Below are 26,578 nucleotides of genomic sequence, written 5' to 3' on the forward strand. Positions count from 1 at the left end.
GGCACTGTTACATCCTGCATCGTGTTTACATTGCAGTTTACTTCTGCGAATGTATTGCCTGTTGTCGACTAAACCATTTACCTCATATAATTGCCGGAACAATTACTTTCCTCTGCATCATCTGTAGCATAGCCTGGCAGGAGTGAAATTAGCGAAGCTCTACTTTCTTCCTTACCATTAGACTTGCCGAACTTCCACAACTGTTTGGTATTCTGGAAGTTCTCACTCATTTTTTTTTTCGTTTTTTTTTTTCATTGCGATAGTGTGTACACCCTTCCAATTTTTTAACAATATCACGCGAGCATCGACCGCTCGCTTCATCAGCGTCCTATGACGGAACGAATCGGCAAACCCGCCGAGAGTTGCCGCATGCCCACGAAGACCACGTCACGGTGGCCGCCGTCTGTTAGACTGCTCCAGGAGCTGCGCGCAGCCCCCCACACTTTCCTTCGCTTACCGCACTACCTGGCATTTTTTATCTCCCGCTTATCAAAATCGTGGGCCACAGCCATACCCCCATACAACTGCAGACAAAACAACAGCAAATGAATGACTGATCGCAAGGTTTGTTCGAGAAACGCTGAGTAAAGCTGTTTTCAGCTGCGCGGCACGTGGGTTCTCTTGAATATCGGCGGTGCGCATGCAGCAGTATTACGACCTGAGGAAACGGTCGGGGGCTGCGCGCAGCTCCTGGAACAGCCTAGCAGACGACAGCCGCCGTAAGCTGGTCATCGTGCGCATGCGGCAACTCTCGGCAAGTTTGCCGATTCGTTCCGTCATAGGGCGCTGATCAAGCGAACGGTCGATGCTCGCGTGATACCGTTAAAATATTGGAAGGGTGTACATTCGAGAAACTTACCGCGAAGAAAACGGTGACAGTGTCATATCATGTCGTAACCAGAAACTCCTCCCCCCCCCCCCCCCCCCCTTCTTCTCCACTGTCCATTAGCATTGCCGTCCAGCCGGTCAGATAGAATGGGCCGTGCAATTTTTGCCACACATGGAAATCTTAGTGTCCAATCGATGCTGAAAACAATGCCCACAGGTTTAACCTCTGGTAGCTGCGGTGTTATTCGTGCACCGTTGTCGAAAAGAAGAGAGTGCCGGCGTCATGCGAGGTCGCTGTTGCCAGATGCAATACCGTCGCGAACTGCGGCGCAGCTGCGTGACTCTAAAATACCAAAGGACGTCCCCCGCGGCTGGAGACCGGGAGTACAGCTGCTCACCAGACAATGTACGCGTGCCAGTGAAGGCACGGCTGCGCAGCTACGCAGCACGGCTCCCCGAGTGCTGCGTGAGCTACCCACGGATTTCAGGACGCCCCATACCGCCGCTGTGTACTAAATCAACCAAGTCGACGCCCGCAAGAAGCGTCATTAGATCAGCCTCAGAGACCCTTGCTTGAGGAAATGAGTGAGTGCAATTCATTAAGCTAATTAGGTGCGATACATTTTGCAAATCAATAATGTATGAGTAGAAGCGAAAAGAAGGTGATGGGCCTATGGCACATAATGCATCGCGAACGGCAAATTTACCTTCTTGGATGCCGCGAAAAGAGAGACGCTGATGGTTTGGACCGAGACTAAGGAAAGGCAGGTGGGGTCTGAAAATTCGCCGGGAGAGGGTGGATGGATGGCTTTCCTAGGAAAGAGCGTTGACTGAAATTTATGGAAGAGACGTTTTATGCAACAGAGGACAGCTCTGTTTTTGGTGATGGTGCTATAGTTTCGCCCGTTTTCAGCTGCCACATGTTGCGGACATGCAGAGTTCACAGGATCGGTTGCAGTCAAAGGCGTTCATAGTCTCAAAGTAAAGCGTAGCTCTCCCCGCGTCGTCCTATAAATTTCCCTCAAATCCTGCAAAAATTAAGGACGTTAAACGTTCCGGGAGGACTACCACACATTCAGTTATCGCAAGCGCAGTCTGCAAGTTTTCGGCGCACCGGAGGGCGAGTCGTGTCCGAGTGTCATGCGTACAAATAGCTCTTCTTGGAAAGGTTTCAACAGAAGGCTTGCAGGGGTTGCTATCTTGAGAAGATGTGTTGCTTGTTATTTTGAAAAAAAAAAACACGGTCAGTATGCTAATTGTGCCGTCAAAAATGATACAACCAATCAGGGAGCGTTCCTTTCCGTGTTCCTTTTTACATTTCCTTTGCGCATACACTAACACGCCAAAGCTTGTCCTGGCGACCGACGTATCCACTTTTCATCGCGTTAAAACGCATTTTAAAACGAAAGCAGACAACCTTTGCCTAACCTTTCGTGTGAGTCCTCTCCCCGTTCATCAGAGTAGTTCGTTAAACATGGTCTCTGAATTCCATTTCCCCGTTGGGGTCTTAATGCATGGTCCGTGTAAGAAGAGCTGCAACTCGGTTCCTTTCTTCTATCAGTCGTGGTTCTCCACACTGAATAATTCGTCCTCCTAACTTTAGTGTTGCAGGCTCATGCCATAACTAATTCGTAACTCAGCGTTGACTGATAACTAACAAGCACTTAGTTTGAGTATCTCGTGTTGCGGAATTGCTGATCGTGCAGCGTTGGATTCAAGAGTCCGTGCTGCACTTTGGAAGGGTGCTTATAAGGCCAATTCTAAAAAGAAAAGAGAGAAAGAGATAACGAAAGCCTACAAGACTGGACGCGAAGTAAGGTTCACTGCACTGTTGATGAAACGAACTAACGGGGCGGAGGCAGAAATTCATGTAACAAGCAGAACCGTTGTAGACCCCATCACTCAAGCACTGCATATATATTTCGCTTGCCGCCCACGAAGGGAGCTCTTATGGGCTGTTTAAAATGCGCCGTACTTCGCTAAACCTACCTTCCCAAAACCCTTATTGCGTTAAATGCAGACAGCTACATGACGTGCCTGGATCGCGCGAAAATGTTTTCTCCTTCTTCTTGGTCTACAGGGAGACCAGAACTGCGCAGACCGAAAAAAAAAATGCAATGAGGTAGCTTCGGGTTATTCATGTAGTCTCATAAGTTCAGGCCTGTTTCACCCTGTGAACAACCTACGCGAACGAAAAGAAAATAAAAAAAAATACAGACACAGCAGACTGTTGCCAAGGCTAGAGGTAAAGTAGGAAGTTCCGGGTCTCCGTCTAATCAGTCTAACTTAATCTATCTTCGCTATTAAACATTCAGGACCCGAAGCCGCGTTAACAGCGCGCCATGGAGGCGACGTTTAAAACGGTCAACAGTCTAACAGACTTGTCACACGCCCACAAGAAATTATATTAAGTGCTCAGTGTCTGAAATTTTCCATTGACTTTTTTTTTCCATCACGGCTGGTACCGTACGGTGCAAATTTAATGTCATTGAAAGTTATAATGACTATAACGCCAGGCATCTGTTCAATGCTATTCACATGTTACGCTTAAGTTAATTTGAGGACAATCACGTTTTTTCTTAGCAAATCGCAAAAGTAGGAATAAAATGCAGTGTTCGCGCACAAGCCAAAGTCAGTATCAAGCTTCTATAAAAATGGCGTCCGTTACTCAGAGGGTTTCATTACAACGCCTCTCATAACGAGATTAAACTAGTTACTTGATAAAGCGTTCTAGTCGGGTTTTCGACGCAGTAGATGTCGACAAGAGCGTGCTTTTCGTTTTAAAATGAACTGTCGCTCACTCATGGCATTGTGAAAGGTAATGAAACAAACGGCATTAAGTTCCTTTATGCAGAACTGCATGAACGGCATCAAAATGTACCGCGCATTGCGTGAGTAATGTCATTTTCGGGCTGCCTCTGAAATTGCCTACCCCCGTACTCTGTAAAACTCTACCATCATAAAATGCATATGCCGCTGCTTGTAAAATTACACGATTCTGAGGTAAAAAGAAAAATCAAGAAGGAAAAAAAAGGATTAGTTGGTGTGCTTTGTTGATTCTGCTACCTTGTCAAGAGTGCGGAAATCCGGTCTGCCAAGGCGCTCAGAAATTAAACTTCAGCCGCACCGTGTCCTCACACCGACGGCGTTACCAGGCCGCGACAACAACACGTGTTCTCTCGACTGCCAGTCGGATGTGTTTATTCCTCCCCGAAAAATAAAACCAAGGAACACAGAAAGCATATGCGCCATTGAAAGTGGATCCATTCGTCTCACTCAGTGCACGCCAGATTTCTCTTTTCTTTTTAGCTGCGCGGCCGACGTCCAGGCGAAGCAGGTGCTCTCGGCAGCATGCGTCGCGAGCGAGTAATTGCGCAGTCTCAAGCTATTAATTATCGTTATGGTTCTTCGTCGCTGCCTCCGTTCGGGGGCGCCTCACTCACTCGCTTCAACGAGCGCTTTCCGCTCCCCGAGAGCCTGGCGACTACAAAAGCTAACAGAATCGTTTTTTGAGGCAGGCACACGCCATTTGCAGCCATCTAACTTCGTTCTTTCCCCCGTCCTCCTCCTCCTCCTCTTTCCCTCTCTCCTACTGGTTCCTTCGCGTTCTCCTTCGTCGATGAAAACACGACTCTTTTTTTTTTCCTATACGTTCTCTCCCGTTTCATGTCCAGCTGCGCGACGTCGGTGCGGTCGGATGGATCGCTGTCGAAATCGAAGAACAATCGTTGGCACGCAGGCGCAAACCAAACGAGATTTTTTGCTGACCCTAGATTTGTATGATTTTCTCTTTTTTTTTTTGTTTCTTTGACTAGAAGCTTCTGCGTTAAGAAAACACAGTGCACGCGAATGTACAAAATGGGCGCCCACAGAGGGCGCTGTAAAGAGGCCATTGGCAAAAAGCGGCGCATACAATACATGTGTCGAATTCGTGCTTCCGTATCCATAAGAAACACATTTGACAAACAAATCAGGGAATGTCGGGCGCATGGCTGATATAGACGCCTGCGCGCAGCTGCGTTTTACGGGTTCATATAAGTTGTATGTCGCAGCGAACGCTTCTTCCGCTTTTTGCTGTTCATTTTTTTTTCGATCATGAGCGCTATTGTCATATTCCAGATGTGGGCTGGGGTCAGCCGTCATGTGCAAGGAACTTCGAGCTCTACCTGCTCGAACGAACAAAGCTACGAATAAAGCTACGAACGAACAAAGAACAAAGCCCCTCTTCATAAGGCTTGATAATCTCCGATTTAGTACCAAATAGTTCTTGGCTAGACAGAGTAATGGGAGCAGCTTTCCGTAAAGAAGGGCTAGAGAGAAATATTTTTTGTTGGAAAGTTTTCAACTATTCTAGCACGATTTGCTGTGCTTCGATTTGACCTGCCTCGTAAGAAAGAAATTCACTCGTGCTCAGAAACCATTTCTGGAAATTATGTACGGCGCGTCGCTTCCAGGCTTACCTTTTTTTTTTCCCCCGTCTTCTAATCAGTACAGACTCCATTCACACGAGCGGAAACAACTGAATGCTACAATTATTTCTCCATTTATTCCGCGTTTTTTATCGTCGCCAAGTTAGGTTGTGTTTCGGCATGAACAAGAAAGCTTTGGCTTTCTTTTCCAGCTGTCTGAAAGAATATTCTTTTTAATTACTCTCAAAATATCCCCTTCGCTGAAACTCGCTTTTTTTGTTCGGTTAGCGCATGCCGCGTAAGCAGGTTGTCAAATTTCGTCCTATGTTCACCCTTTGAATCGCCACGATGGTTATCGATTAAAATTACGGGAAGGGAAACGTTTGCAGAACATGGACCGACAAACAAACAAAAAATATAAAAAATGAGCGGACACTTAAAAGTAGAATAAGAAACAGGCGTATAAAGCATTCCGGCATTACGATGTGCAACGCGCTGTGGCTGCTGCCGCAGCAGACGCCATTAGGCGGTCTTTGTTCGGCAGCTCGCGAAAGTCAGAGCAATGCAGCATGCGACAGCAGAGTGTGCATGAAATCATTCGCGTTGCTTATTGCCGATATCACGATCGAAATTAACGAGTAAACATGCAGGAGCCGCCAGGCATGTGACTGGAGCTCGTGCGGCGACTTTGGGCGGCTTGATAGTGCAGCTCCACCTCACGGCAAGCACGGAGGGCAGACGCGTGCGATAAGGCGCCATGTTCCACCCCCGTGTCACTTATCAGTCGCTACCTATTGTCGCTCTTGGCCGTGACTGCTGATAACGGGCCTGGAAAATAGCAGTTGTCTCCCCGTAATCTTTCCGCCTACATCAGTGCCGACCTGCCCTAGTAGCGCAGTCCAGGCCTACAACGCGCAGGTGAACAAGGGTGGAAACCGTCCCTGTTTGCAGCCTTTTTGAAGCTCTCTCAGAGAAGTGCCCTCATATAATCATGATCTAAATGCAGTAAGTTCAGTACTTTTTCTTACCGCCGATAAAGAGATAGGTGGAAGCGCAGGAGCTCCTGTACTGGATCACCATCGACATAAAGTATATTTCACTTTCGTCATTTTTCAACTTCCCCCGAGTACTACTACTATACTGCCATCTACGCCATCAGTGAATTTGATACAGAAATGGTAATAGCGCTGCAATAAGACGTACACAAGAAATACTGACTCAGAACATGCGCTGTCCTGTGTCAGTCTTTCTTGTGTACGTCTTGTTGCAGCGCTAATACCATTTCTGTATCAAATAATGCACCATCTAGCCCAAATTGACGTTCTTCTAAGCCATCAGTGAATTTGACCCCCTTCTGACCTCGTTCTTCTGGTAACGCCGGGTTATCAGCATAGTATTTCTGAATGCTGTCTGTCTTCTACATCAAGGTTAATCCTTTATTAGGCGCTTTTGTGTAGCTATAAGGGTGACCTGTGAGCCGCGCCTGTTGTGTATGAGTGCGCTCACAATACGCTTAAGAAGCCTTAGTCTCACTTATTATACGTGCGCTGCGTGGCACGCTTTCATTCCTGTCCAAATCAACGAATTTTCTATACCGGCCATTGCTCGGTTCATTTTTAGTGCATCAGGAAAGGAGGGGTACCTGAAAACACAGCTAAAATTACTCTATCAAATTAACTTCAGCGTACCTACACAAGCAACGAATGAAAGGCTCGAAATTGTGACCTCGTCTGACTTTTAGTTCATTCTTTGATAGCTCCCATGGCTGTGGCAAAGACGCTTTCTTCAATTAAAGGACTCCCTGAATTTCGCCTTTTTCCGGCGCGAAGGGGAGAGGATGGTTTTATTATCACAGCTCCTACATTGCTTGATATTGCTCATTCATCATTCAACTCTCTCTTGTCTCCTTCTCCTTTTAACCTCCTCCTCTCCTTCCCCAATGCAGGGTAGCCAATTGGAACCTTCCTTCTATGGGTTAGCTTCCTCCCCTTCCCCCCCCCCTCCCACGCTCTCTCTTTCTTTCTCTCTATCTCCCCGGCGAGAGCAACCAATCCCAAACGCATGTGCAGTCTTGGTCAAAAGTCTTAAGGCCACAGCGTTCAGCGGCAGCGAAATGAATGTTCCTGGTATGTTCCGCGTAGCGGATCATTCCAGACACAAGTCAAGCAGGAAGCGTCTCTACAGCACGAAGAAACCTTCTGCAAGCATTTCAAGGTCATTTGGTTTTTAATAGTGTAGTAATGGCCCTGTTATGCGGATGAAGCGAAAAGCTTTTGGCGTTAAGACTTTTGACCAAGACTGTACATGGCATTCTCACTGAACAAAGTATAATGCCGAGGGATATACTTTAATTGCCATTTAATGCCATTTAATTGCATAGGTGTGTACAGGTCTATCGATGCAAGGATAGGGAGCCAAAGTTCGTCTAAGTGCCTCTTCGTGTGTTCTGAGTAGCAGGGAACATTGGACAAGATTTGTACACTTCACGCCCCCTACCACCTGCACACATCTGCGCTTAAGGGTAAGCCATTTGAGCGCACTGCAGTGCACCATGGAGGCCATGGACGCAGTGATACCGCCTGTGTTGTTGTTATCTTTCGCTATTGCTTGTGTTTTACTGCCGCCCTGAGGGTGTTCAGGATAAGCCGAGGGCAACACATGAGGAACTGGCATGTACTATCAGCAACAAATGAAACACGAGCAAGATAACGTAAATGCCGTCAAAAAAACACCAACATATTAGCTCCTGGCGAGCAACACAAGCGAAGTTGATTAACACTTCTAAACTACAGAGTTCGCTGCAACGAACTGAAATTAACCTGCTCTAGTATTAGGCTTCCACCATTATGATCTTATCTTGCTATTCATGTTTCAATTGTCTTGTTCGGGCTCATTTTTTTTTTGCGGATAATTCAGTGGTCACTGCGAAAGCAGGTATCCTTTGCTTCGCAGAAAACGGCAGCCACAAAATCAACAGGAGACAGTCTATATTCCCAAGAGGCTTTTACACCAAAACTCGTACGAAGGATGGCTCTAGAGGAATGCTTTCTTGCCATGTACTACAAGCCCGGAACTGCATTTTTTTTTTCTTTTCTTTGTGTGTTGCACGGATACGAACACATCTCCAGAGTACCAGGACGCTTCGGATCGCATGCTATGGGCTTAGAAACCTCTTTCGAGCGTTAAGGTACGTGCGAAAACAAACAGCACTGGTTCCGTCAAATCTAGCTACTATTAATATTTACCGACATCCAACTGGACGCATCGGATAGTAATGCACGAGGCGAACGAGATTGAAAAAGGAAGCACAGGAACTGACTCCTACGAGGCGTAAGTAAAACATGGAACTCTGGTTTATTATCTCCTTTTTTCTTTCTTCTCCTCGTTCTCATTTTGCCTTACCGAAATGCCTACATAACCATTACGCACTGCTGTTGAGCACGAGTGCGGGAGTTCGATTGCGTGCTGTAGCGTTCGCATTTCGACAGACGTGATGTCCAACACACGTGTTACACATAGCACCCGTAGTTACTAGCGGCACCCGCATAACCTAAAGGCCTTAACCAGCCCATGTTGATGCAGGTCATTCGAATCACCAGCGTGCTAACATGCACCTAGCAATGTGAAATGAAGTTCATTTGGCTCAGCGGTTATGGTGCTCGGCTGCTGACCCAAAAGACGCGGGTTCGATCCCGGCCGCGGCGGCTGGAATTTCTTTGGAGGAGAAATTCTAGAGGCCCGTGTACTGTGCGATGTCAGTGCACGTTAAAGAACCCCAGGTGGTCGAAATTTGCGGAGCCCTCCACTATGGCGTCTCTCATAGCCTTAGTCGCTTTGGGACGTTAAACCCCATAAACTAAACTAAACTAAACTAAACTAAACTAAACTTAGTTTTCACTGCTTAACTAATGACACCAGGCTGTCGAAAAGGTCTCAATCCTCGCATTACTAAATCCTTCCTAACGCAGGCGCACTGTCGGCATGCAGAAATATACACTCTAAACGTTAATACGCCTTTACGGGACTAAAAAGGGACTAAGCTGTCCTCTAGAGTAGGGTACACTGCCTGTTATAAAAGGCAGTGCGCTAGAGGAGAGTTTACTCCCTTTTTAGTCCCTTCTATTTAGAGTGCATTGCAGTCAATACGTTGATTGATAGTGATTTTTGAGTGCCTTAGACACCACTGTGGGAAGTGAGGCACGTCGTGCGGAGAGGCCCGGATTAGGTTCGTATGTCTGGTAACCGGTCACTGTTTTCCTTCCCCTTGTCTACTCCGGAGTTTTCTAGCATTCACCGAGATATTGTCCCGTGGTGGTGAGGAAAACAGCAGAAAGCTTCGAGTGGAGATTGCTTATTAGATAAACTCACACCCGAAAACTCGGAAACAGAATGGCCGTCGCTTTCGATTCTGTTGAATTCAACGGTGACCACGAATTTGTCAGGCATGAGACCTCTAACACACCTACGGCAATGTGCAACGTCGTAGGAATGGTTTCGCGCGTCTACAATGACCCCGAGGTCGCCTCTTGGAATGACCAGAAAAGTGATAAAACAGCGTGCTGGAGGCTTTGAAAAAACAATAACACATAAAAAAAAAACGCTACATAGCTTCGGTGCATTATGAGTGCACCAGCAATATTGCATTGCACCTGCTTTGAAACGCTGGCGTCGCGGCCTGAATTGAACCTGGGAACTCGTGCTTGTACATAGAAAGTCAACCGAACTTCATAAACTTAGCCTGATCCCTCACACCCTAACATCGATGCTCCAGCGCCGCTGTCTTCCTCACTTATCACGTGGTCCTTCCCACCCCTGCTACCCCTCACCCTCCATCGTCACAGTCTGTTCCGTTACGCACGCCAACAGCGCCAAGTACACGCGAACAGTATCGCACGCAACTTTCCGAGTAAAACCATCATAACGACATTACAAAGCAAAACTTTCGGCTAACTTGACGTTTCGTCACCGAAGGGAAGCAACTGGTGATGCCGTTATTCTATCGCTCGAGATTTGACGGAACATAAATGTACGCTTCCCTCCAACTCTGCTTCGCAGGGCATTGCTCCGCTCCCTCAGCCAACGTGAATCTCTACCCTCGCGGAGTTCCTCGCTAAGGCAGAGGCCTTAAGTTAGTGTCAAAGACTTCAGACGGCCCGCATGACAGCAACTGAGCTGTTCAGCGACCTGTTTCTATCTCGACGGCCAGGGCAGAGTAATCCCTGGAATGTATTGTTCTCCAAGGCTTCTAAACGCCTGTACAACTCGCACGGTGACAAGCATCGTGTCTTTTTCATTCTTTGTGAATCCGATGAGCAGGGTATAACCCCGGGGTTATTCTCCTTCTCTTTAATCCTTCCTATCCTTGTATTCTTGTTTTCGCAGCTCTCTTGGTGTAATGAACAAGAGAACAGGTTTCAATTAACAGACTGGAAGTGTACGCGGAAGCCTTTTCGACGGATCGTTGCTCCGCTCGCCATGCCATACAAAAGATTGAACACGCTTCGTCAGTGATGCACAACGGGTAAGTTTTAAAAACCCGGCTGTCTCGCTCCAGACGTCTTTGTTCGCCGAACTTCACAGAGCTCTGAAAGGGCCGTAGTGGAATGACGTCGTCGCCTGCTTTGCCACTCGACCGGTTGATTGAACCCCTGCAGCACTGCTATGTTTCGTATGTGTTCTTCACTAATGTATGCTGATTAAATTTATTGTCCCGGGTTAACGTATTATGAAAGCAGTGGCGAAGAAATAAAACGCAAGTGACGCGCTAGTATCGCGCAAGTGAAAAACTTCGAGCCTTAGAGTTTGGTGTCAGACATTGTTTTGTCGTAAAATAAAATAAAATGTAAGAATGCACACGCTTTCAGCATTATATTTGCACCTCTCCCTATTAAAGGGCTCTAAACATGAAGATCAGTCCTTGAAAGAGCTATACAGCTAGGCTGAAGGGCGAGCAGAGCACGTTACAAAGTGCGTTACTGTTACAATGGCTCGACTAAAGCGTTTTTTTTTGTTTTTTTTACGCCGAACTGGTTGCCAATACGAGCACACAGACGCGGTTAACGAAATGCAGTGGTGCGCCCGGAAACATCCTTTCTGCTATGAAAAAAAAAAAAAACTGCAGTAGAACGAAGGATGGGACGGCGGGAGACTGGGATGCTTCACCATCATTTCCAGCTTTTTGCCTGGAAATCCTTCCAGTTGTTCTGGAAAAATAAATTCAATTCAATTCAATTCAATCATCATCTTCAGCCTGACTCCGCCTCCTCCACGCCAAAAGCCTTTCCCATATCTCTCCAACTAACACTGTCCTTTGCCAGCTGCGGTCATCCTATCCCCGCAAACGTCTTAATCTCATCTGCCCACCTAAATGTCTGCCACCTCCTGCTACGCTTGCCTTCTCTTGTAATCCACTCCGTTACACTTAAGGACCAGCGGTTATCTTGCCTTCGCATTACATGCCCCGCTCAAGCCCATTTCTTTCTCTTGATTTCGACTAAAATGTCATTAACTCACATTTATTCCCTCCCACACTCTGCCCGCTTCCTGTCTCTTAACGTTACGCCTACTATTTTCCTTTCCACAATTATCTGCGTGGTCCTCAGTTTATGTTGAACTCTTTTCGTAAGCCTCCACGTTTCTGCCCCATAGGTGAGTACCGTTAAGATACAGCTGTTGTGTACTGTTCTCTTAAGGGATGTTGGACATTGCCCTGCTAAGTCACTCATGAGATAAACTGCAAAGCACGACCAATTAGACAGGCAGGGCAGAACGGTGGGTCTAAAAATTTGCATGCGAAAAACCAAAGTAATGTTCAACAGTCTCGTAAGGGAGCGGCAGTTTACAACTGGTAGCGAGGTGATGGAAGCAGTAAGGGAATACGTCTACTTAGGGCAGGTAGTGACCGCTGATACGAATCACGAGAGCGAAATAACTAGAAGACTGAGAATGCGGTTGAGCGCATTTGGCAGGTTATCTCAGATCATGAATTGAATGCTTGAAGAGGTGCTCGAAGCACACACAAAAAAAATGATGGAAATGCGCCCCACTGCAATCATATTTATTTATTTATTTATTTATTTATTTATTTATTTATTTATTTATTTATTTATTTATTTATTTATTTATTTATTGGAAGTACCTACAACGCCCATGAGGCATTATTTTAGAGGAGATATAACTACATACAAATAACACATGCAAAGAAGATAATGGAAACATGTCAGCAAGGCAATACAACATACTAAAAGAAGACTAAATGAATTCAATAGTAGGGAGAATTATAACATAACATACACCGGCACAGCGCTGGCAAACGCACGAAACTTGGAAGAAATACACCAGATCATCATTTCAACAGCACTTTGGCAATCAATTGCACAAACCGCATCATTCGGAACCTTATTCCAGTCCAGAATTGTGTTAGGGAAAAACGAATACTTAAATCCAAAATCCAAGCGCCAGCAGCGCCAGAGAAATCGTTCGGGTTATTTCCGCTCATCATCATGGACCTTTCATATCATTTTAGCAATAACATTCTTTATCAACAAACTGAGCCTATTCGGATATTGTTATAAAGCGTAATCAGGGACGGTTGAATATACGTATATACGAGGTCTGTTAGAAAAGTATCCGACCTTTGGGCGAAGAAAAAAACTGGCACAACTGGAGCGTTGGAAACCTAATAATCTTCAAAGTGGACTCCTTGGGACTACACTTGGGATACACACTTCTACCAGTGGTGCTGCCATTGTTGGAAGTATTCCGAAAAGGGCCCTTTCGGAATGTGGTTTAGCTCAGCTGTCGTTGCAGCCATAATGTCCTCTCTTCTTGAAATCGCGCTCCTTTCAATGGCCTCTCGATGTTGGGAAACAGCCAGAAGTCGTAGGGGGACATATCAGGAGATTAGGGAGTCTGCTGAACTACAGGAGTCTGGTTTTTCGCCAAAAAAGTCTGAATCAAGTGCGAGGAATGTGCAGGAGCATTGTCGTGATGGATGCGCCAATTTCCTGGTGACCTCAACTCCGGTCTCTTGCGCCGCACAGCACCACGTAGGCGACGGAGTACATCCCTGTAGTACTCTTTGGTCATTGTTTGACCCTGTGGGGTGCGTACTCGTGGTGTGCCGCCCAAAAAGAGTCAAAGAAAGCAGTCAGCCTGACTTTGACATTGCTGTGCACTTGGCAGGCCTTCTTTGGTCTTGGTGGCGTGGAATGCTTCCACTGTGATGACTGGGATTTAGTTTCCGGTTCGTACCCGCACATACAAGACTCGTCAACAGTGATTATGGTGTTGATGAAGTCGGGGTCACTGTTTGTGGAATTCAGAATTTCCTGGGAGACTTCAACACGAAGCTGCTTTTGCTCCACCGTGAGCAGCTTCGGCACGAATTTCACCGCAACTCTCGCCATGGCCAAATCTTCGGTGATAATGGAATGTGCAGCAAAATTGCTGATGTCCACCTCTTCCGCAATTTCTCGGATAGTCACACGACGGTCCCGCATCACCACAGCGTTCACTTCGGATATGGCCTGGTCATTTCGGCATGTTGATGGCCGACCGGAGCGTGGCTCGTTCTCCACTGATGTGCGGCCGACTTTAAACCAATTGTACCACTGCTTAATCTGTGTGCTGCTCATAGCATCCTCACCGAAGGCCGTCTGAATATTCCGAATGGTTTCCACTTGGCTGTCGCACAGTTTCTGGCAAAATTTGAAGCAGTAGCGCTGCTCCTGTAGCTCCGCGATTCTCCTTGCAATAAAAAACCGACGAGAGCACTGCACACTGTCTCACTCAAACGCTGCGTCCCAGTGATTGACGCTATCGGCAGGCGGGAAAAAATTCGTGTAAGCGCACGAAGGTTCAAGGTCGGCTTATGCAAGCGCGCTTGTTTCATATCCATCAGGTGTTCGCAAAAAAAAATAAAGTCGGATACTTTTCTAACAGACCTCGTATATATATATATAGCTCTACCATGCGTCGAACCAAACGGTGGTAAACAATCTTGTTTTTAGTAACGTTGTTGACGCGAGTAGCGTGTGAACATTTACTTGACTCTCACGTGACTTGAAATTAACTGACTATCGCTGCTCACTACTGCGGTAGGTTGCGCAGCGAAGCTAAAAAAAATTGTAGCTGCTTTTACATCCCTGTTCTCCAAGGCTGCGAGTTCGATCCCGGCAGCGGTAGCCGTATTTCCATGCTGGCGATATTATAAAACCACCTCCGGGCTGTGCGGGCTGTGCGTACGTTAAAAGCCCTAGTTGGTCTATATTGATAGATCAACTGGGGTCTATATTAACAGACCAACTGTAATTAATAGACACAGCCTACGGGCCCCTTTGGGACGTTAAACCGCACAATTTATAATATAGTTGCGCCACGATTTGGAACTCTGAGTTTTACGTTTTCGGCGCTGTTTTCAACCTGCCATTTTGCCGAGAGAAAAAGTGTGAAAAGAAACATAAAAGCGGCTAAATTTTTTTAGCTTCGCGCTGCAACTTGCCACAGTGGTGAGAAATGGTAGGGATGTTAACGCTAAGAAGTTTCTCATCACGTTAATGCTCAGACGTTACTCTTTGAGTAGCGTTACTCGAGCAAAACAGCTTACCATCGTTTAGGTCTACGCATGGGTAAAGCCACTGATATCCTAACCGTGCCTGGCTTCGCTCAGTAATAATAATAGTGTTACGAAAAACACAACCATGAAGCGGCAGTGGCGTGGGACGGACCACTCGCGGTGTAGGTGCGCGGCCATTTAATCATATTTTGTCGTATAATCTTTATTTATTTAATTAAATACGCACAAATCGCCCACATGGCAGTTAGAGTAAGGAGAACAAGGAGAGAGTTGCAAAAACACTGTAAACAATTATATACACAATCATACCCAGCAGCAATCCCCTACAAACAGTTTCATGCACTTATAAAGTGGTGAACATTGCCTGTAAACTGTGCAATCACGCCGTCCTGTTCTTTCGCTTGCCACCCCGTAGCGATATTCTAGTAGGCAGGGGAACAGTCTTTGCACTGCGCTTCAAATTAGTAGGCTTAGCGTTTGGCTTGTTGGCTCATAATCGAGATTATATGGTGAATAAACACAGCGACGAAGTTGACAGCAGCTCCGAATAGTTAAGACACACGCATTCGATGCAAAAATTGTACTGAGTCGCGTAGCTCTGAAATTCCCCTCCTCTTCCTCCTCAGTCTCCAGATCTCAGGCTCCTTCCCACTACATAAGTCTTGTTAAATTTTATAGGGTTAGCAGTACTGGTCGCATTTCGAGCCTTCGAGGTATGTTGATTCCACGGATAGAATCTAAGATGGCGGCTCCCATAGCAACGACATTGTATCTCAGTGGTTGCCATGGTAACCGAGGTGGCCCGAGCATCATAGGTAGAAACCAAGGTGCTGTTGTTGCGACTGATGGTTTCGTTTATGGGGTTTAACGTCCCAAAGCGACTAAGGCTATGAGAGACGCCGTAGTGGAGGGCTCCGGAAATTTCGACCACCTGGGGTTCTTTAACGTGCACTGACATCGCACAGTACACGGACCTCTAGAATTTCTCCTCCAAAGGAATTCAGCCGCCGCGGCCGGGATCAAACCCGCGTCTTTCGGGCCAGCAGCCGAGCACCATAGCCACTGAGCCACCGCGGCGACTGAAGGAAGGATAAAAAGGAAACTGCACGGGCCCGCCTACTGGCTCGAGCTGAGCCACACCCGCTGCCACGTGCAGACAAAGGAGAGTTGAATGACGTCAAGTATTGCGAATCCGGTATATATATCCCTGTCTGGAAGGCGTCAAAGTCGGGCCGCTTACTCCCGACTTTCGTGTAAAAGTTTTGGCCAACCGTTTGCCGCAGATTGTTCCGGATGGTGGCATACGATTCAGCGTTTTGTACAGCATAAACTTATTTGTTAAGTTAGAGTCTAGCTCACGGTAGGGATTCGAACCGGCGACTTATGTTAGTTGTGTTAACTCTCGATATTCGATGGCTGCCTCAGCGTGGGCTCATTTTATTTTGTTTTATTTTTCCCCTGTCTCCCTGTTCCTCTTTGTTCCTGCATTCCTCGTCCCTACAGCACCTGCAGTTACAGAGGCTGACATGAACGCAATATTCCTGCTTCTGTTCGTCGTCTGGACGGTGCTGTTCACGACGCGTCACGTGACCCGCCGAAAGGACTCTCTCACCGAGGAGGAAAGGCGGTATGTAAAGCTGCAGCGACTGCTTTCCTTCACACGTGATCAGGACTTTGATGGAACGTAAAAAGAACAGAGCTTGCTCGAAAGGGAAATAGGACACACTGTATCAAAGTAGCGAAACTTGTTGACTTCGCGGGGCGGTCGTGTGTGGAATCTCCTAACGCAAAGAATATTTTTCAGTCTCGATGTGAGACACCGGAACTACCAAGCAGAATGATTTGTTTCTGAGCAAGTTCGTGGTTCATGGCGGAAGAAAACTACAGCTGACAAATAAACTCTACACAGTAAAGAACACGCGTACACAAGGCTGACGTCCCTTGTGTACGTATCTTCTTGACTGTGTGTAGTTTATTGATCGGCTGTAGTTCTTTTTAATAAAAAATTGGCTTCTTAGTGCCTTGGTGGTTTCCTGCCTCCTCTCGTCATATCGCGAGCGTTCAAAAATTGAGTCTTGTGCTTGTACTAGCAGGTGCTCGTGACGCTCAGTCGAGGGACAGTGCTTGAGCTAACTTTGCCTCTATTTTTTTTTACAGACATTATTTTTTTTCTTCCCTTCTCTCACTTCCTTCTTCCATTCTTCCTTCTTTCTCTGCTTCTTTCTTTCTATCGTTATTACTTTAATTATTTCTTTCCTTGCCTTGCCTTCAGCTCAGCTTCTTTTTTTTCTTTCGCCTTTCTCTCTGTCCTCCCTGCTTTCTTTGTCGTGCCGAATTTAGTGAAGCCAGCGGTTATATGTTCCCGCAGTGGTGGACAGAACGCATAGTGGAGCGCATGACATCAGTGGCAAAACGCTCCTGAATAGCGCTCTCAGTTTTTTCTGTATGCCATCATTACTGATACAAAAATTTTGATTGATTGATTGATTGATTGATTGTTTGTTTGTTTGATTGATCAATCGTTTAATTGATTGATCGATCGGTTAATTGATTAATCGACTGATTGACTGACTGACTCAGTATCGCTAACAGGTCGATACTTATGGGCATTTATTTTCCTTACTTGCTTTTTTTTTAACTTGGTATTCGCATTGCAGGAAGCTCGATGAACCCTTGTTCTTGACCCCGCTTCTGGAGAGTAACAACACGGAGCAAGCGCGGCGCCTCAGTAGGGTCACCCTTTTGGAAGAGTATGGTGTCGAAGCACACTCCGGCTACGTCACGGTCGACAAGGGCTACGGCAGCCATCTTTTCTTCCTCCTGACAAAGGCGAAGGTATGCGTTTTCGACGCGGTCCAACGCTGTACGCTCGTTACCTGGCACATTACATTGGAGAAGAAAGTGCGGTTGTGTTCGCTAGAAGTGTATGCATGTCAATGAACTTTTGCATGTAGCATAAGCTGGGGCGAAGGGGGAATGCATGCGCGCTGGAGACGAGGAACGTGGATTACTGGTAACCTAACCATGATTGTTGCTTTTTAGTAGAATGGATTGTAAACAGGAGAGCGTAAAAGAAGTAGAACTAAAGTGCGATGTGAGCAAACTGCAGTCATACAGTGAACGAGCGACAAACCTGAACTACCACAATCTGGGGGGGGGGAAAAGCGCTTGTTCCAATTGACTTATATTTTGTTCGCGCGATGCTGGAGTCGATCGCAGGCTTTTGTGCCTGCAGAATTCCCAGTGGGATTCAAAACAAGGGGTGCAATTATTATATGTGTGAAACTCTAATGAATTTTCAGTGAAAATGAGATCGCTTTTTGCGATAAACTACCTCCAACAGAAAGGTACATACATCTCTAAATGTCCATTTGTTAGGTCATGAATTCGCCACCAGGCATAACCGAAAAAAAAGAGATAAGCTTAAGCTGGGCTACGGGTCTGATCAGTAATTCGGAAATAATCAAACCGTTTGTTTATTGTTAATTATTTCATCATCATCATTAGCGTGACTGTGCTCTCTGCAAAGCAAACGCCTCTCCCTTTTCTCTCCTTAACCCTTACCTCCAATTAACTACGGAATGGAAATCCTATGAAGGCAGCAATATAGGGTCAACGCAGGAATTGTGTGAATGCTCCTTACTAGAAAAAAGAAACAATAAACCTATCACAAAAGATCGCTTAGTTGTTGGAAATACAAAACTGAAGACAGAAAAGACGGGTGAAACTTTGAACGGTGATAAATTATGGAACAGCGTCCAGTGGTCACAACATTATAGTCGTTATATTTGGAGTTCAAACGCTCGAAGTGCCTTTTGCATGAATGAAATCATGTAAATGAATGCTTAATAACTTGATTCACCGAATTGTTGTGAACTACGGAACTGAAAATACATATGTGGATGACGCAGTTCAAGAGAAGGAAAGCGTAGCAAGGCACGGCAGAATGTTAGGTGGGCGGATGAGGTTAAGAAGTTTGCGGGGATAGGGTGGCCGCAGCTGGCACAGGGCAGGGTTATTTGTAGAGACATGGGAGAGACTTTTGCCGTGCAGTAGGAGTAGTCAGGCTGATGATGATGATAACGATGTCATTGTTTAATTCGCGCAAAAAGAACCACAATAATTTTTGAAGAAGCAGGCTGATACGAATAACTTTCAGATAAGCTTCTACCACTCCCTCTCTGCATACATCCGTCTTTTTCAAGCGGTAAAATAATCAAGGTGGGATAGCAGATCGAGGCAACAAAACTTATTTACAAGAGAGCTTAGCGTCGCCAGCTATTCAAAGATAGGATAGCTTTGCCATCCTCTCCAAGCCCGTATAACGGTCAACGAGGGAGCAACAGCGCAGGAACGAGGGTGCAGAGGGTCTTTCTCTAAGTGACTGCAAGGAATACCTGAAAGCTTACCGAGGATCAGTGGTGAGCCCGGTGGTCAATAATGCGGAGGGCGCTCGTCTACGGTGGCGCCACCTGGTCGCGTCAGCTGCAACTGAAACGTCGTACACTTACCTAATAGTATGCTTCCGGCTGCAACATATCGACATCAAGTTTGTTTCCATGAGTGTAAAAGAGGAATATTATATTTGATTTATTGAGATTAAGCATATTGTGGAAAAAAAATCTCAGCTAGTGGATGAATCTTTACACGACTTAAATACTTGCGCAAAAAACAGAGCACCGGCGTGCGATAGACATCGGCTTGTGTGTCCTAATACTCTCTCGTTCGTTGGTTAATTATCTAGTAATTATGTCGCGCTGTTTTGATTATCAGCAAGCCCAGCTCTCTCCTTTAAGAGAATATTTGCCTTATACAGTCCAGTTTTTACCACAGTGACCTCCCATTCTTCACTGGTGATAATAGGCACACATACACAAGTACGACTTTATAAAATGCTTCAGTTTTTCCGCTCATGTTAAATGTCAGAGTATTCACCAGTTTGCTCATCAATTTCTTCCTTCATTAATGCACTCTATCCATTCATCCGTTCTATCCATAGCTATGATATTTGGATAGCTGACTGTTATGCAGCGCATTTCGGCACATGCCAACAGCTTCCAAATATTAATGCACCGCCGGCCACGGCATAATAACATACAGATAAATGCGCATAATTAGACTTCCACAGTTTTTAAAAATAAACAACGAGCACAAACGAAAGTTGTTTTACCTGTAGATTATCCGACCAAACGGAAACAAAGTGAGGGTATAATTGTTGTAAATATCCTAAATATATATAGTCCATAGGCCGCCGCGATGGCTCAGTGGTCACGGTACTCGGCTACTGACCCAAAAGACGCGGGTTCAATCCCGGGCGCGGCGGCTAGAATTTCTTTGGAGGAGAAGTTCTAGAGGCCCGTGTACTGTGCGATGTCAGTGCACGTTAAAGAACCCCAGGTGGTCGAAATTTCCGGAGCTCTTCACTACGGCGTCTCTCATAGCCTTAGTTGCTCTGGGACGTTAAACCCCATAAACCAAACCAATCTATAGTCAATAGCAAACCTTTCGGTCCATGCAGTTGGTAGGACATGTTTGTGTTTTCTGCTTACACGTGATTGTAATCGCAGACTGTTCCATTGACGAAAATTTTCGCACCGAATTCTCGACCCGCTCGGCGTATTTGCTGATGGAAGACAAAGACGGCCGGCACAAATCTCCTCCTCGATGTGGCGCAGCTGTTCAATATAACGTCTCCCCTACCAACCGCGAAGAGCAAGGACGAGCAACTTCACTTTCTTTTAGTGAAATCGAAGAAGCGTTGTACGCAGCATCTGGGGCACACTAAGCAGGAGTATCGCGTCGTTCATCGCCGTCTTGCATGCGCAATTGCATGAACCGCGGCGAAAATTCGGAGGCGGATATCACCGAACAAAGCAGGGCTGCGAGAATACTTCCGAATGCAATAGCCTCTAGATATGCACGCCCAAACACACTGACTAAAACGCTTATTAATTAATTTCAGTTAATTATTACACTGAAGGCAACAATTACAGTCTCGGTTTGTGTTCGCTTGATCGCATAACCTATAAGTAAAATCTGCTGTAATGCATTAATCACAGCAATTTTTTCTTTTTTTTAATCAAATAAGCCTAATATTGAGCCCTTTTTATATCATGAAATATGATCACGCCGCATAAAGAAACAGCAACTGAGGCCATGCATATAACCGGTTATTCGGTTTAAAATTGCTGTACGGGACGAAAAATATGGGCCATAATCAGTATGCGTACGCTCGTATTAAATCCACGTGCGCTCAGACCTAGGTTTGAGGGACAATAGTTTCTGTGAATGCTAAGGTGTCCCATTGAGACCAACCCAACCAACAAAAGGGTGCTGTTTTAATCTGAGAAGGAATGCGGTTAAGCGACTTCATGCACTGCCGCGCAGCACCTACCCGACAAGGCGCCTCTGATCCTGTGGACTTTCGGCGGTCCCGGAGTGTCTTCGCTGCTCGGGCCTCTCCTCTTCAACGGCCCCGTGGTCGTAGACGCGCTAGGACAACTGAAAGCTGCTCCCGGTGGCCACCTGCAGTCGTTTGCGCACGTCCTCTACCTGGACCACCCCGTAGGCAGCGGGTATAGCTTCGCCGAGCACGACGAAGACGACAGGCCTTTCGCCAAGAGCGTGGATGATGCCGTCGACGGCGTGGACGAGTTCCTGCGCCAGTTCGAGATGCTGTTCCCTGAGTTCCGGGGCCGGGAGTTCTACTTCGCCGGGGAATCGTATTCGGGTTAGCAGCAGTTTTAAATTTACAACAAGTTCGTTTGCTGGCTCGCTGTAAGGTCGGACAGTGCTGGAATACTGGCCGCGGTTTTGACGCAATGGATGCAATTTATTTTTGATAAAGAATGATCTTTTTTTATTCATACAGCGTTGTGATCTATGCGTTGTGATCTATGCTTATATTTACTTGAAGTCAGCAATATGTTCCCATCGTTTCATTAGCATGAAACAACAGAAGTTCTAACTTTGCTGGAATTTTCTTCTGGAATAACAGGCTCAGTATAGCTGCAGTAACAGAACTCAGCAACGTAAGGACAAGTGAACACATGACACAACCTTGAAATGTAGGTAATAGTTGAGAAGCCATTCATTTTCAAGAAAATATACAATATACTCATCAAATATCCAACTTCCTAAATTTTCTGTACTGCTTCGGGAAAAAAACAAGAGGGTCCCAGTGGCTTGAGACGGGCCGATGGAACAATTCCTCACCCGATCGAAGCATCCAGCATATGTTATGGTGCTGTTTCGCAAGGCCTTTTTACTATCATTATTATTATTGCATTGATTGTTGCTACTGTTAAGCTTTCATAACGACTGGTGGGTTGGTAACTTCCGGCTTCCTTCTGCTTCACGTCCGTTCTCGGTCGGCCTCACAGCGCGGGACGCCTTCGGCTACGCCCACCGGTACCACGTCACGGGAACGAGGACGACCATGAAGCTGGCCGGAATCATTAGCGGTGGTGGCTTCATCGCGCCGCTGCTCAGGACGGCGAACCCGGCCAAATTCCTCCTCAAACTCGGCCTCATCGACACCGAGGGGCGGAGACTGCTGGACGAGAAGTTTGGGCAGATTAAAGAGTCCGTGGAGGATCAAGAGATACTCGTGGCGCTGTTGCTGCTGAGGTGAGAGCATTAATACCTTCACTTACCGTTGCGGTCATCCACCGACAGGATTGATTGCTTAAAAGAAATTGACTGACTAATCGATTGATTGATTGATCGATCGATCGATTGATTGATTGATTGATTGATTGATTGATTGATTGATTGATTGATTGATTGATTGATTGATTGATTGATTGATTGATTGATTGATGCATTCATTCATTCATTCATTCATCGGCTGATTGATTTACTAACTCCTTGACGTTGGAGTCATAAAAAACTTCCACGTCATTTATATCAAATTGATTAACGTTGCAGTCCTATAAATGAACAAACGCTTTTAACCTTTCTCCCCACTTTGGCCCGCCGCGGTGGCTCAGTGGTTACGGTGCTCGGCTGCTGACCCGAAAGACGCGGGTTCAATCCCGGCCGCGGCGGCGGAATTTCGATGGAGGCGATATTCTAGAGGCACATGTTCTGTGCGATGTCAGTACACGTTAAAGAACCCCAGGTGGTCGAAATTTCCGGAGCCCTTCACTACGGCGTCCCTCATAGCCTGAGTTGCTTTGGGACGTTGTTAAACCCCAATAACCTAACCTAACATTTCTCCCCACTTTAACATTTAAAATGAATCGTTAGGTGAACAGCATAAACGGCCCGAATCTAAAGGAGAAAGAAAGACATACTATATGCACTTGCTTCCTCGATACAATTGTTTGACAAAATGCGGACAATTTTGTGAAAGCGATCTGTGTTTCGCCAGAACGTAGCCATTACGCATCATTTACAACTAATTAAGCTTCCATCAAGTGTGACTTCGTCAGAAGATTTGCCGCGTTCTGACGTTGCAAGAAAAAAAAAAGTGGTCTCATACTCTCCCTGGCCTCGACGAATCTGCGTGTTTCTATAGTTAGGGTGTGATATTTGCCATTGTGGTGCAAAACATGATAACAGAAAATGAAATTCCACATGGCTGGAAAGGAAGCATGAACCTATAGCGTTTTTTAGTGCCATCATGAAGCTGTCGAAGTGCTGTTTTTTTTTTTCGGTGTTAGAAAAACAGCTGGTCATTTTGCTTGCAGGCCATAATAACGCTGTAATGATAAGTTTTTTAGTACTTCCTTGTAACATCTCAACTCGCCCGATAAATCGCAGATCCATAAATGTTGGTTGTCCTGTCAAATAGAACTGTTTTGGTGCAGTATTTTGGATAGCTCTTGAAAAACCGCCTTTGCAAAAGAGCAACCTGAGATGGTCTCAGGCAGCGCGTTGCATTTCCTACCACGACAGCTTTGAAAATGGCCTGCGGGAGTTGAGAAAAGGAAATGCGTACCAACTGCCTCACTCCAGATGGGTGACTGAACCGAGCCGTGAGTTAACGGAGTTCTGTGAAAGAGGGGGAGAGACAAGAAAGCGCTGGTGCGTGTATACCTCGTACCTTTTTATACTCGGGCACAACTCTGTGACACAGTAGCATAGCTACGAACACGAAGCGGCGGCCCCCACAAACGAGCCAACTGCACAGACCTGAGAGCTGATGGCTCACGCTCGATGCTTTCGTTGCATTGCCACAGAAAGTAATCACCATGGTCAGTATAATGACTTCTGTGGCCCGAACAGGGGCACGCCATGTGAGCGTCCTATAGGTGGGGTTTGCTTCGCTGTGAATTGTGCAAAGCAAGAGCTACGGCCTTGGACATTTCTGATTTCGAGGCGTTTTGTTAAAAGCCTAAGAGAGACCTCCACAATGATGGTACACCTGCGGCAAATTAATTATATGGAGTTTGCTTTAACACTCTCCACCTTTCCGATTGAAACTTATTGGCTAGGCCCTATGAGTAAAAGACTGATTAACTAACTAGCTTCAAACAATTAATTTCATTAGCACGAATCAAATTTTGCCTTTGCATGCTCTGACCGCCCACTAACACCGCTGTTTTAGTTGAAGTGTCGTTATCCGCCCCTATGCTAGACGACGTCGGAAGGCTGTCTACTGCCCCGCCGCGGTGGCTCAGTGGTTACGGCGCTCGGCTGCTGACCTGAAGGACGCTGCTTCGATCCCGGCCGCGGCGGCTGAATTTCGATGGAGGCGAAATTCTAGAGGCCCGTGTACTGTGCGATGTCAGTGCACGTTAAAGAACCGCGGGTGGTCGAAATTTCCGGAGCCCTTCACTACTTCGTCTCTCATAGCCTGAGTCGCTTTGGGACGTTAAACCCCAATAAACCAATAAACCAAACCAAGGCTGTCTACTTCTTGCCCCCTTCAGCCGGTGAAAAGTTGCATAAGTTCGACTTTTCATTTAATTTCGTTTTATTTCAACATCAACATTACAGATGCTGAGGATCATGAACAAAAAGCCCCTAACAGGGCCTCACGGGGTCCACAGCCCATAAACCCGGCATTGGTAACAAATAAGGATACGAAAGCAACGCATCAAACATGCTTATCTTCTGAAACTTATCTGATGCTTATCTTCGACGTAACTCTGCCTTCTTCATCACTTCCCAGGGAGGTCTTTTTCGGGACCGAGACGGGAACTCCTTCGCTGTTCCAGGAGCTCACAGGGTTCCGACACCGGGCGTCCGCACTCCGTTCAACGGAGCCTGCGGAGTTCGTCGCCTACCGGCAGTATGTCGCCAGCGACGACTTCAAGCGGGCCGTACACGTCGGCATCAACGCGACTCCGGAGCGACAGCGCAGCTTCGTCACTAACAGCCTCTACGCGTACGATGCATTCAAGGACATCACTGACATGGTACAAAGTGTTCTGGACCACCATCGCGTGCTCCTGTACGGAGGAAACATGGACGTCGTCTACCCGTCCGACGCGATCTACCGTTTCTTGCGCTCCCTTCACTGGAGTGGCGACAGAGAGTTGGTGAAAGCGAGGCGGAGGCCGTACACAAACTCCTCGGGCGCGGGAGAAGTGGTGGGATACAAGTTGCAGGTTCGAAACCTCAGCTACGCTTTGCTCGCAAATGCGGGCCACTACGTATCCTTCGACAATCGCCGAGCCGTCGCCGACCTGTACAAAGACTTCGTGCGTGCTAACGTAACTTCTACTTAACCAGCGATGCTTGCATTCGCTTGTGCGTAGCATTGTTTAGTCGAATGATTGCAACTAGACGGGCGAAAAAACAACTTATGCTTTCGCTCAAGTTAGACACATGTGGTGTGTATAGGAATGTATGAAGTACTGACCTTTTAAGGCACTGACTAATTCGTCTGCTAGTTAGTTTTAGACACGTCATTTATCGATGTGCTTGCAAACTTACCCGTACACCGAGTACTTTGTTGTCAAGTGTCTACACGTATACGTACCGTTGACAACCACAATCCTCCCTTCCCTCTTTCCTTGCATTACTAAGCGCATGCTTTTAGCGCAAGATTTTAAGCTCAAGCATTAGAAAGCTTGGCTGATGCGGGTACTGTTTCGCAGTATTGAAGGGGTGCTATAAAACGCGCAATAAATAACTATATTTCATTGTTTTCTCATATGTGAGGGCTTAAGGTCGTGATAGTGAGTCAATAAAATAGTATGTTATACCATTTTTGGCCAGCGTTGAATTAAGAAGCGTTTATATTCAAGAAATGTCTAATTTAGGTAGCCAACGGTAGTCTGACCTGTAAGAGGAGTATACTGCTTAATTTCGTTTACTTGATGTTTCTTAATTCGAACTTCCTGTGTATTCGAAAGGGCATTTTGATCCTGTCCACAGTCTATTGATCGGGCTCTTAATAGTTCAAATTCTGCATAGTAATTAAGTCAAACTTTCTGGTCTTCTTCAGGATGGAATAATCGAAATTTGGCTACACAACATATTATGGTTGTTTATCAGTTTAGTAATGAAAAGAATGATGTATAAAGTTGCTGCTCTGTGTCGTTGTCTGCGTTTGAAAAACAAAAGTAGTTACATACCTCAGATTTTTATAGTATGTGACGAATGTTGACTTGAATATTCTTAGATGTTTATGTATATAATACGACCCGGCTGCAGTGCCTCGCATAAAATTTTTATTGATTTCGTGGAAAAAATCATATCACCATAATTTAAAAACGTCAACAATAAAGTCTACAATTTTCAATTCGTCTGACCTGAAATCCGGGCCTGGATCTTAGTGAGTTCTTGCGCAATCAACCCCAGGAGGGCA

The 26,578-nt window shown here is 46.1% G+C and overlaps 1 protein-coding gene across 3 annotated transcripts; it reads left to right on the top strand.

Annotated features, from left to right (window-relative positions):
* Positions 1–1,204: 1,204 nt before the first annotated feature.
* On the top strand, positions 1,205–26,512 carry LOC149359391 (vitellogenic carboxypeptidase-like). 3 transcript variants are annotated; one of them, XM_089571612.1, is made up of 8 exons: positions 1,205–1,413; positions 7,618–7,758; positions 10,620–10,758; positions 16,318–16,441; positions 17,472–17,649; positions 21,202–21,544; positions 22,197–22,443; positions 24,935–26,512. In XM_089571612.1, the coding sequence occupies exons 4-8, from the start codon at positions 16,341–16,343 to the stop codon at positions 25,491–25,493; spliced, it is 1,428 nt and encodes a 475-aa protein (XP_089427738.1). In that variant the 5' UTR covers positions 1,205–1,413; positions 7,618–7,758; positions 10,620–10,758; positions 16,318–16,340; the 3' UTR covers positions 25,494–26,512. The 3 variants fall into 3 exon arrangements, with proteins under 3 accessions (XP_089427738.1, XP_089427737.1, XP_089427736.1); XM_089571611.1 differs by lacking the exon at positions 7,618–7,758; XM_089571610.1 differs by lacking the exons at positions 7,618–7,758; positions 10,620–10,758.
* The last annotated feature ends 66 nt before the right edge of the window (positions 26,513–26,578 follow it).

Source organism: Amblyomma mixtum, chromosome 2, assembly GCF_055824585.1.
Source record: "Amblyomma mixtum isolate Tamu chromosome 2, ASM5582458v1, whole genome shotgun sequence".
Classification (NCBI taxonomy): Eukaryota; Metazoa; Arthropoda; class Arachnida; order Ixodida; family Ixodidae; genus Amblyomma; species Amblyomma mixtum.

Excerpts from the sequence above, each read along its gene's own strand:
- LOC149359391 (XM_089571610.1), top strand. Across the intron at positions 17,650-21,201 it reads TCCTCCTGACAAAGGCGAAG|CACCTACCCGACAAGGCGCC; the intron begins GTATGCGTTTTC and ends ACTGCCGCGCAG. Across the intron at positions 21,545-22,196 it reads CGCCGGGGAATCGTATTCGG|CGCGGGACGCCTTCGGCTAC; the intron begins GTTAGCAGCAGT and ends TCGGCCTCACAG.